This window comes from Labrus bergylta, chromosome 8 (genome assembly GCF_963930695.1).
Source record: "Labrus bergylta chromosome 8, fLabBer1.1, whole genome shotgun sequence".
Taxonomy (NCBI): domain Eukaryota; kingdom Metazoa; phylum Chordata; class Actinopteri; order Labriformes; family Labridae; genus Labrus; species Labrus bergylta.
The window spans coordinates 19,891,114-19,903,579 of NC_089202.1; the positions used below are offsets into that span (position 1 = coordinate 19,891,114).

Genomic DNA, 12,466 nt, shown 5'->3' on the forward strand with positions numbered 1-12,466 from the left:
TTAATTACTTATTTTCCTTTAAAAAACAAAAACAACAACCTTGCATCAATCAAGAACTCACACGGCATTGGCTCTTGTCATTGACTTTGCTCACCGAAGGGACGAGACCATTCGCACGTTCAGCCAACCAATCATCAGCCAGACAGACAGACAGAGCTGTGAAATGTCTGTCAGTGTCTGTACTCAATGACCCAAGTGATTCCCAGTCCCGTTGCTTTGCTGTTTTACGGGTCTTTTAAAAAGTCTAGATAAGTTGTATTTCCTCTTTGACTACACCAGAGTTAATAAAATAAAAGTTCTACTTCCTCTTTATTCACCACTTTTCAGACCTTTAGTTCCTACCACGGCAAACGGAGGTGTTTAGATTCATACTGATCAATCAGTCAATCAATCATTATTTACATATATATCGCTCTTGAGATGCTTTACAAAAGCGCATAAGGGATAATATGCATAAAGGATTTCTTCTTTGTATTCCTCTCGTTCCTGTTGTCCACACTGCCTTGCCGCTGAGGTGGAGGTCGGAGCAGGCCGTGCATGAATGAGGATGGTGGTGGATGTGAGATGACGCAGTCCGATGGTTAAAAATAATAATAATTATAATAATAATAATATATAATAATAATATTATAATAATAATAATAATAATAATAATAATAATAATAAATAATAATGGTTAATAATAATAATAATTATTATTATTATTAATAATAATAATAATAATAATAATAATAATAATGATGAAGGTGATGAAGGAGTGAGATAATTGAGCTAACCCTTAGGTGTTAAGCTTTATGGTTATCATTACATCTCTGATCAGTAAATTTGCATGTGAGCCTGGATAATAGAAGCACGCTGAAGAAGACTGCTCACACTCACACCTGCGCTCTTAATTTAGAACTGTGATTGGTTTTGACTCAGTGCTCTGCGGGTGTTTTGTCCCCTCAAGGCAGTGAAACTGGATCCGACAGCTTCCGTCTGTTTGAGAGGGCACTGGAAGTTTGTGCTCTGAATTAAGTGCCTGTGTTTTACTTTGAAATATGTGCAAACATGGCAGCGGGATAAAGACAGAGGCTGCATTAACATGTGTGTTGTCTGTGTTGACGTCAGGGATCAAACTCAGGCACTAGAAGTATGAGAGTCATGCTGATGTATGTTCTGTCTGCTTCGTGTTCTCTGTTGCAGGTACACAGCGGTGGCCATGCCGATGCTCTACAACACCAGGTACAGCTCCAGGAGGAGGGTGGCAGTGATGATCGCTGTGGTGTGGTTCTTGTCTTTTGCCATCTCCTGCCCTTTACTGTTTGGACTCAACAACACCGGTAACAGCTGACTCTGATCAATCTCTGAAGTTACTCCCCACTTGCTTGTTTAGGTTTTGTTTGCTAAACCAGGCTGTACATTGTAACACCACTTATCCACCCAAAGTATGAGGAGCTTTTACTCCTAGGAGCTACTTTTAGAGATATTGAAAAGTTTGTCCTTTTGTCTACTGTTGTCCATGTTTCCCTCGAGGTCTGTATAGGGTGGTGCTGCTCTGTGGCTGACACGCTCATGAGATACAATAAAAAAAATTAAATAACGTATATTAAAGGAACGGTTTGTTAATTCCACCGCCAGGGGGCTCTCAATCAAAACAATAACAGAATATGTTGAGGCTGGCGGGGGAATCATGGGAGTGATTCTCTCTGCTACTCTCCCCTACCCTCAATGAAAACAAACTCCCAGTTGACCCTGTTAAGATGAAGGGGCTAAAAAGCCCTGGAGAGAAAATATTTTTACCAATCCGAGTATAATTTACATGACGTTTTTATCACAGCAGCGCATACAGCAACAGCACGTCAGCTTTCAGTTGCAGTTTCCATTTCCTTATGTGTAGCGGCCTTTGACGTAACATCTAGTGTGTCCATGGCGACAATAAACATGTTGTGTCTGTTATGGCGATTCTTTCATGGCAGCCGCTATGACAAGACACCTCCAGTTACAAATCTAAAAGTCAAGTTTCTCTGCCTTTGATAACTGTAGGAAATATTTGAGGTCATGTCAGTACTCATCAAAATATATATACCATAGGTTTAGTAAATCTTAAATTAATGTAGATATTTGAGTGTATAATTCTACATATTGTATCTTTAAAGTGTAAGATAAAGTAGGAAAGATTTTTATATTGTACATCATTTTATTTCCGGCGGTAAATGAGGTGACATGTGATGTGCAATGGCACAGTTCAGCAGCTGTGCAAGTAATTTAAAAAAGCGTTCAGAAAATGAGTTGAAGACTGTTCTGATCCAACAATGTGATGGATTGAGGAAAGAACCTTTCCTCATCTACAGTTTTCGACTTTAGGCTGCGATAATGTATGCCAGAGTACTCTGCCTGTCTGATATATATTCAGCACTACAAGTACCATCTCTTAACTCTATGCACTTTCAAAAACTACTTCTCCCACAGCAGGGATCTTCTGGGACGTAAAAATCCCCGTTAATTGAATACTGGTCCCAACGGTGGAAACTCTAAGTACCTCTTTAAGTCCTTTGTTCCTGGGAAGGTTACTGATTTGCAGAAGCAGCTGAGGTGTCTGGTTCTTCAATAAAATATTACCACTTAAAATGTATCGATGTGTCCTCATTAAACAGGATGCGTTAAAATGTTGGTGAAATAGTGGGGGGAAAAAAACATTTCTATTGAATAAAATTTATCTTTTCAGTCCTCTTACTTCTTTTTCCCTCCTTTCTTGTACGAAGAAAAGAGAAGAGAAAATGCAATTTTGTTGCCCTAAGCTATAGTCAAAATTTTGTCAGAACCAAGCTGCAACCTCTGGTGTTGAAAAATGATGCCTATGCGGAAGTTCAAAATCCTGCAGTTTGTAGAGCATCTGCTTGAGGCTGCCTCCATGAGCCTCAGAAGGATGTTTTTCATAACACATCAGTTTTGATTTTATTAATAATATGAGATTGGCATAGTTGCCTGAGGCTGGCCTGATTGACCGGCGGGAAAGGATTTACTGTAGCGGTTTGTCAGGAGGCTAGAAACCAGCCTCAGCTCCAGCTCTTACGTTGACTCAAATTAGGCTGAGACCGGATTTCCAGCTTGGGTTCTGCCTCCAATGAGCCTCCAAAAGCCCCCTGCAGTAACAGATGGCTGAAGTCACTCAGGCTTCGTCCATTTATTTATTTACAGTCTATGGCTAAAACATGTCAATAGTAGAAATAGTTCACGTATTGATTGTTAGGTAATATGTCAATATTTAAACGTAATGATCAAGAGGCAACCCCCAGTGTTAAATAATGAAGCCAGTGCAGAAGTGAAGAAAAAAAAACTGTAGTTCCTCAGGTGTCCGCTAGAGGCTGGCTCCAAAAGCTGCGTAATTCACATGCTAACCCATTAAAAAAAGCTCATTTTGACAGCAGAAACAAACATGTTTACAGCCTGGTTAAAATTGATTTTATTCTAAATAGTTCATGTGTTTAATAGTACCCAAAGTATGGGGGATGTTTTTTTTTTTTGTATTACTCATCCACTTTGATACTCAGTCAGTGCTGCATGGGTGTTGAAGAATATTATTTAAATTGTTGAAAAGAACGTGTCCCTCTGGTGCTTTTCAGTGTGGGGCTCTAACTTAGAAGCTTTTGAAGCGGTCTGAAGCACTCAGAGGGGTATAAATAAAAAGCATGTAATTCATCAGGGCTACAGATTCATACATTGCTATGAATCTGTATCCCTGATGAATTAAAGGCTCTTTATTTATACCACTCTTGAGTGCCTCAGACCAATTCAATGGCTTTATCCATTTAGATTTTATGAAGGATAAGAGTAACACATAATTAGGGGCGTGGCTAATATGACTGAAAGTGGGCAGGTTGTAGCTGTTCGCTAGGAGGCTTAGGGCCCACCTTAACCCCACCTCTTTGCCTGTTACTAGGTTGATCGAAAGTTAGTTTGAGACAACATTTCCAATATGGAAACCATCATCAGTGGGCTTCAAAAGTCTGCTTTAGAATACCAGTGGTGACCTCACTGAGACCACGTCCATGTTTCATACAGTCTATGGAAAAGATTACTTAACTGTTGAAAAGTTCTGTTACATCCAGAGTCCAAACCTTAAATTCTTAATTTATGTATACTGATTAAAGCTGCTACTCAGCCTTTTAAGAGCTTTGGTGATGGTGCTGTAGATGCAAATGTGGGGAAAACTTGTTTTTGCTTGATTATTTTAATTTAATGACAGGCTGCTTGGTCATAAATGGGGTTGAGGGTCTCCTTTGCACATATCGGTCGTAAGGCTCAAAAAGCCTCGTCTTTTAAGTTATACTATTTTGGAAAAATGATGATTGGCTAAATTTACTCCACAGCTGTTTTTGTTTTTTCTTTGCAATACTGTTTTTAAGCCTCAGCCTCTCTGATATGTAATTAAAAGAAGGACACACTCAAGTAACTGATGGAGCCAAAAGCAGACTTGTTTATTCAAACACACCAGCTTCAGTCTCCCGCTCCCATCTGTCCCTAAATTAGATTGAGAAGTAAACACATTCTGTACATCTGCTCAGTCGACAAACCTTATGAACCTACCACATTACATTTAAATATCCATTAGCACAGACCATTGGGTACCATGTTTCCATATGTTGTTGTTCTCATCAAGAGAAGGACAGGTGACGTCTGCACTGCAAACAAGTGGGCACACATAATCCTCGCTCGGGTTGTTGTCTCACAAAAGGAGCAGGAGTGAAGATGCTCTGCTGCTATAACCTCTGACTTAATGAAGCTATGAGGAGGGACTTAAGCTTTGGATGTGCTCATATTGAAATCAAATGAAACCACTTCAGAATAAGTAGGGGGGGAAGTAATGTGAGAGTTCAGTTGACATACTGGTGATAAGAGATCAAACCAAGAGAGATTCTGATGGAAATGTACTTTTCACACAGATTGTCACTCCGGTTGTGTGATAGTGTTTTTTACCTGGATGCAAATTTCTTTCAGTTCTTTCACTTTAAACATTTAATCTGTGAAGAAAACTATAAAACAACCAGATCCAATGACTTGTTGATGCATGTGCAAAAGCTCAAGTTGTTTCCTAACTTCTGAAACAGTGATTGAAAAAACTGCCTTTACTCATGGTCTGTTATTATTCCAGAAAAAGGATAAAAAAAAAAAAGTCTAAGAGAATTTGGAGAAATATCCACATTTTCAAGACCATTTGATGGACAACAGCTTTTTCAGTTTCAAACACCATGAATGCTGTTAAATGGTCTGAGTTGATTGTGGGCAGTGTTCAAGTTCAACCTTGAACTCTGAGCCTGTGTAGGTTCTCAGACTTCCAGGTCATGGTAAATTTAAAGCTTGATTCAAAGTTAAACTGGACTTGGTTGAAGATCTTGAGGACCTTTTGACCTCTCCTCTGAACGACCTCTTCAGTTCTAAACTAACTGTTGGACGGAGCCAGAAATGTAAGAACTATGAGGCTTAAATTTGTGGTTAAGCATGCTAATGATCCATCATTGGGGTCACCCAATGACCCACAGACAGCGTTGTTAACGACTCAAAGGGAAACTAGGTCAATGACTCTCATGTGAGTCATCCTCGATCATTAGCATGCTAATGATCCACAGAGGCTTACATTTCTGGCTCCGTCCACCAGAAAGTTTCGAACGCAAGAAGCCTTCAAGATCTTCAACCGAGTCCAGTTGCCTTTGGATCAAGCTTCGAACTCAGCATTTATCTTTCTTGTTTAACTTTAGGAAGTACGGTACATGTATTTAGAGTCAGGAATTGAAATAGATGCCACTCTGTATTAGAGGCTACAGACAGGAAAAGGTTAGCTTAGCTCATTATTTTAGCACACAACCTGGAAGCAGGGAGAAACAGCTGGTCTTCCTCTCATACGTTTAAACGGCTGACTGTATATTAACATGGACAGCTCTGTAAGTCATGATATTACATATGATCTTTTTGCATCAAATAACTAATAGCCTACAAACTATATTACTCAGAAAAATTAGAACTTGGACATAAATCAGTGTGATTATAACTAACAATCACAACAGAATCCAGGTTTGACACAGAATGTATTTGATGTGTATTTTGACTTTATAGTTTGACCCATCTGTAAAAATGGCGGACAGTCTGCAGCCAGTCAGCAGGGGGAGCTCTCCATACTTAAGCTGCACTCCCAGGCGGCGGTGTCTCTGTCAATTTGAATAATAATCATGATAATAATAAAACACTTTTTCAAGAGGGATGATGCACAAAACAATTTCTTGGCTTGGAGTATTAAAAAGCAGATATCTTCTACCGTTGGACAGAACCTCTGCTTCTAGCCTTAATGCTATGCTAAGTAAACCTTCCTCTTGCTCTAATATAATAAACAATGTGTGTGCTATTGAACTCAACCTCAACCTTGGAACAGATGGGGAAAATAACATTTACCTAAATCTCAATTAGTTTTACAAACAGATAAATGATGTATTGTAATAGTCTAAAATCCTGTACAATGTAAATGATTTTAATTATTCTCTCTTCTTTTCTGTATTAGCAAATAGGGAAGGCACCACATGCAGCTTTGCAGATCCAGCCTTCGTGGTCTACTCATCCGTGGCCTCCTTCTACGTTCCCTTCATCGTGACTTTGCTGGTGTACGCGCAGATCTGTGTGGTTCTGCGCAAACGAGGCAGACGGACCGCCCCGCGGCGCAGACAGGCCCTGCCTCCCACGCTGAGCGCTCCTGAGGCAGGAGAAGGTCATCGACACAGGAAGGTAGAGTCACAAAATTGGATGGATTGCAGCTGCTCCAAACATTACACATCATTTGCTCCTGCTATCTGTTCTGTCTCAAGGTGTAATTCACAAAGCATATCGTGGGAATGACATCCAGGAGCCAGAAAAGTGTGCTGCTCCGTGCAGTTTCATTGGGTTTGTGTCTGAATGTTGAGAGAAACTATCTTTCACCTTTAGTCTTCATTGGGCTGAGCTCTCAGGCAGATGAAGCACGATTCTGTCCACATGAAGACAATGAGCAAAGAGGGCAGAGGAAACCTTTAAAGTTCATTTTGAGACCAGTCGTGAAAAATGTAATATAACTTTCACGGTTTAATTAATCTTTCTCCCTGAATGGAGCAGGTCAAGGGTAAACGGTTGAAAAAAAACAACACTTGAATCCTCGACGTGTGTAACAGCTCCAGGCCGTCTCCACATGTGGATAAAGTGTGAAACCACTGACAGCCCCGGACTGATTTAATTAATGGTTATATTAATAATAGTGTGTCAAAGATATATTTACAGACTTTATTTACAGATCATTTATTTTTAGTCATGCAGAAGCGGTCGTATTTTCCTGATCAGTGTTAACTTTGGACATGAAATCCGTTATAAATACAGATGTAGTAACAGAAGCTTTTTGCAATGAGGACGACTTGCATTGTCAAGGGCCAATTCCTCCCAATATGCACTGTGCAATGGCTCAGTTAGATACCAGCTAACAACACTGGCGGTTGTGGGGGCAGACGGTGACTTTTCCCACACATTTGCACAGATTTAGTGGCCCAGAAGCAATCCTTTTGTGAATCAGGCCCTCAGTTCTTAATGAATTAATCAACCTTTATTTGTGTAGCAGCAATTCATAATTTTTGTATTGATCTCAAGACACTTTACAAAAAGAGCAGGTAAAAGACCTGAGACTATGCAACATTTAGCAAAGTTACATTGGCAAGGAAAAACTTCATTTTGAAAGGCAGAAAAAAGCTGTCCAAATCATCCTGCCACGTCCTTCTCTTTCAGAATAAGTGTACACAACCAGAGGATGTGAAGTTGTGCACCCTCATCCTGAGACCTGCTACTGCTGGCCCTCAGCGAAAGAAAGTGGTAATTATTTGACTCAGCGCAAAGATACAACAACACAACTCTTTGCATTCACTGTCACTCTCCTGTCTTTCTAATAACAGTCCCCCAGCTCTGCAATTATGCTTTGTTTACTCCAATTGAATTTTCATTTGGATAGCCCCAAATCATAACAATGTTTTTGTTAATGTTTTTTCTTCTTCTTGTGCCACTGTGGTGGGCATGGAAAGTGGAATACACTTATTAATGTCTAATTGAGTTTTTCTTTGATTCGTTATTATAATCAAGCATCAACTCCTTTGTTATTTCTGCCATGCCTTACATCATCCTGCCTTCCTCTCTGTGTGTGTCAGACCCTGGTAAAAGAGGCGGTGGTCCATCCCCTCGATGTGGAGCCGGGTCGGTTCCTGCCGCAGACCGAGCAGAGCCTAGCTCCTCCTCCTGTTGCTCCCCAGACTTCCTCCCATGCAGGACGGGCCAGGATCTCCTTGGCCATCTCTGTTGGACCAGCCCCGGTTCTTCCCTCAACAGTGACACGATCCTCTCTGATGCCCCGCCCCCCAACCCTGGAGGACGGCATGAGGGGCCGTGAGGGATGGCGGGAGCGCAGTGGAGGCAGAGATAGGTGGGGGATCACCAAGGAGAGGGTGCGAGGGAGGCTGTCCCAGCAGAAGGAGAGGAAGGCGACGCAGATGTTAGCAATTGTACTCGGTAAGCAGTGGCTATAAGACACTTACATAGTGATGAGCTGTTTAGTCTTTTCACCTACACACACAAAGTACACTCTAGCACTTTGTCACAATTTGTTTGATCACAAAGATGCCACCTTGTGTGTCATATAAACAGACAAGTCTGCATAAATATTTGAGGAGCGCTCACAACGGGGGGCAGTTCAAGTCCGACCTGTAGCTCCTTTCCTGGATGTCTTCACCACTCTCTCTCCCCAATTTCTCTACTCTATGCAGTGTCCTATCAAACAGGCTCAAAACAAGAAAAGTTGTTTCATGTTGACTACAGTTTTCATCAATGACCTTTAGCTGAATGCAGAGAGAAAAAGTAACTGGAAATTGGATTAGATTTTATAAAACAGACCCCTTTTATTCAGGACTTACTCTACTCATTTGTACAGAGAAATACGATCTAGATTACAGTAGACTGAAGGTTTTGAATGCACATGTGGAGAAACTAACAGTTAATTTCTGTCTGCAAAAAGGAATTGTTATATACTGACTTCCAAGGTGTATTCTGGTTGGTTTGATTGTATTTTGTTTCTTGCCTACTTCATCTTTTCTGTGATTCATTAGACATGGCTGCTGTGACACAGCTATTGCGATTGATGAAGTCTTCGGCTTTAAATAACATCTCAGCACAAACATGCATAAACTCATCCTATTATCCAGTGTCATGCAATCTTTTTTTTGGCCTGAGGTACCCCCCAGCGCTGTCATGTGAATTCATGTACCCCTTCTCTGGTTTTCACTTTTCAATCTATTCGTCTATTTGTGTATAAAAAGTGGATACTGTGTCATTTTTCATTAAATTGAAGAGTTAATATGATTTGGACAGCAATCTCACTTCTCCCTGAAGTGAGATTGATGGTGTTGATGTTCCAACCATTTGCGGCGCCAGGATTAAATTTCATAGTACGCACAAGAACCATTCCAGTGTGTGTAGGAAACCTTTATCTTCGAGGGTGTCACACACTCATACACGATCGCAGTGAATGAACAAGCAAGATAGAGAGAGAGAAAGCCAGTGCTCTGACGCTACCTATGCAACACCCAAATTTGGATTTACCACAGAAACAGTAGTCGACACCTGGCCTTGAAGACACTCATCTTCGACATATAGCAGCCTGTTTGAACTTCAGTGCTCGCATGTTTTCTAGTTTTTAAACTCATTTTAGTGCAATACCTGTGTCTAGTGTTGAGGCGTAGAAGTTTCTTTTTTGGCTACTCCACAAACTTTTAATGTACCCTAAGGAACCGAGTACCCCTAGTTTGCAGTCACTGCACTCATCCACTTCTCGTCCTTGTTTCCAAGGTGTGTTCATCATCTGCTGGCTGCCTTTCTTCCTCACCCATGTGCTGAAGGCTCACTGCAGGAGCTGCTGTATCTCCCCCTCGCTGTACAGCGCTGTCACCTGGTTGGGATACCTCAACAGCGCCGTGAACCCTGTCATCTACACCACTTTTAACATCGAATTTCGCAAAGCTTTCATCAAGATCCTGCACTGCTGAGAGCTGGAGATGTGGCGAACATTATCAGTCAAGAAATAAAGCCGCCTGACGTTTGAGATGCAGAAGTCGGGGCAGTAGATTTCATGTCGGATTAGGTAATTGGTACAAGCATCCAAAAAAAAAACTTGAGACAAGAAGAATGAAAGCAGCAACTCCTGCAAGACTGAAGAGGACAGAAACATGGCACACAGACAGAAGGGAATAAATAAAAACTAGAAAGGAGAGAGGGGCTGACAATTAAAAGACAGCTATAAGAACCAAAAACAAGCTGGAGATGTGTATAGAGAAACCACACACTGAGTTTTGTAAATAGAATCTGAAAAGAGAATATTTGAGGACTGTGGATCTCTCTGCAGCATCCTGACGGAAAGACTGCGCACACTTGGGACTCGTGGAGACGTGACTGTTTTCACAGTGCTGGATTTGTGTCAGAAATGTTATTGTGTTGTCTTTTTTTTTTCTTATAATCTCGACAAAGAGCATATTGTTATGTGTTTGCATGAGCTTGTCTCTCTCAGAGGACTGGAACAAGCCAAGGCAAAGAAGAACAAAGAAAAAAACCTTGACGTTTGAGTGGTGCAAGATAGAGATTCACGCACAACGCAATGAAAACCGAAATTGAAGTTACATCAAGGTAGAATTATTGATGTGGTTGTAAAGTGCAAACAGAATCCAAAGACAGAGTTTTATGTAATGAATTGGTTACATGATGTGATGAAAATGTGTGTTTGAATGTATGATTTGGTGCAGTAAATAATCGTACTGATTAAGAAGAGGGATCACAGTTAATGTTCAACCGTCGATCATAATATTAAAAACAAAAGTATTATGTCATTGCTAATAACTGATCATAATGAAATTAAATGAAAACAGAATTTCCTGAAGCCCCCAATAGTTTGTGCCTTTTGTATATTGAGTCATCAGAAGCAGAATACAATTTTTAAACATGTCGTCAAACCACAAATACACTACAAACGTGCATTATGTAAATGAAATGACCACATTTTGCAAACCCCTTATTATCAGATATTGAATTTGGTTTTACTCACTGTCTGCTGTGGTACAGCAAAGGTAATATTAAGCCCTGTTGGTAATGGCTTTTGGCAGAGTTGGTATTCAGACAGGACTTGCATGTGCATACTGAGGATTTTAGATAAGCCCTATTTCATTCAAATCCTCCAGCCTTTATATCAATCTGGTGCAAAATATCACCATGGGCTTTCCCCTATCCCTGTTTTTATTACCAAGATTAATGTGTGTGTGTGTGTGTGTGTGTGTGTGTGTGTGTGTGTGTGTGTGTGTGTGTGTGTGTGTGTGTGTGTGTGTGTGTGTGTGTGTGTGTGTGTGTGTGTGTGTGTGTGTGTGTGTGTGTGTGTGTGTGTTGCGTGCGTGCGTGCGTGCGTGTGGGTGTCCTGTGAAATATAAATATACATATATTCTCATTCAGTACTTAAATGAACTTGTACATATTCTGGTGCGTATTTGCACAATATTTCCCTAGTTGCCACCAGTGCTTAAGGCACTCTGGTGCTTGAGTCCCTAGAGTTAAATTTGACTCTCAAATTATCGAAATTTGCTTTACTCTGGCAGCTTCCTCGCTTTAATTTAGTTGTCCTGTCAGTATCCCGCTGGTGTACCTCTGCACGATAAAACAGATTCTATGGAGTTTGAAATGCTGCAGCACCATGCAGGCTGCTGGGGAGAAGTCAAATTGGGGGTCCTTCTCTCCTCCCCTGATTGATACCACAGAGAGGAGATTCTGACAGAGGTGTGTATGTGAGGAGTTCAGACTAGCACTAGTGCATTGCCAGTCAGCCTGATTGGAGTAAACAAGGACTCTGACACCAATACGGGAGCAAATGAAGCCTGCGCGCTTTATTTATTCATTCAGTCAGTCAGTGTCATGTGAAGGTGGGGAGGCAGCAACTCCTCGCTCATGTTGTAAACAACCAGCAAGCAATACGAAGACATTTAAAAACTTCAGCATACAAATGTTTGACTGGTTGTTTTACAGATCACTTGTCTGACTTAGTCCCGTATTGCATAAAAAACACTGCAGTGAATTACAAAATCAACCCAGCAGCAACTCAGTGGAGGGTTAACTAAGGCTGAATACATTGTGACTGCAAGAGAACTGAAAACAGTGACACACACACAGATAAATAAAAACTAAAAATGACTTCAGACAGAAAACAAATGCATCTGACGAGAAAATATTTATTCAGCTCCTTATGTTGCCTTTCCATTCATTATTGTAATTTCATGGAATCAGCAATGCAATATCTCAACAACTACTTGATTGAGTGCGTTGAAATTTGGTACAAAGTATTCATGGTGTCCAGAGAGGATTAATACTTTTACTTTTGGGATTTGTGACTTCATCCTGGATGGAT

General features: G+C 40.7%; 1 protein-coding gene across 1 annotated transcript in view; it reads left to right on the forward strand.

Annotated features, from left to right (window-relative positions):
• The window catches only part of drd2l (dopamine receptor D2 like), a 33,101-nt gene extending 22,120 nt beyond the window's left edge, over positions 1-10,981 (forward strand). The window contains exons 4-8 of the mRNA XM_020652545.3: positions 1,186-1,322; positions 6,533-6,753; positions 7,774-7,857; positions 8,187-8,544; positions 9,877-10,981. Coding sequence (XP_020508201.2) covers positions 1,186-1,322; positions 6,533-6,753; positions 7,774-7,857; positions 8,187-8,544; positions 9,877-10,073 — 997 coding nt within the window. The 3' untranslated portion in view covers positions 10,074-10,981. The remainder of the gene's footprint in view (positions 1-1,185; positions 1,323-6,532; positions 6,754-7,773; positions 7,858-8,186; positions 8,545-9,876) is intronic.
• Positions 10,982-12,466: the final 1,485 nt, after the last annotated feature.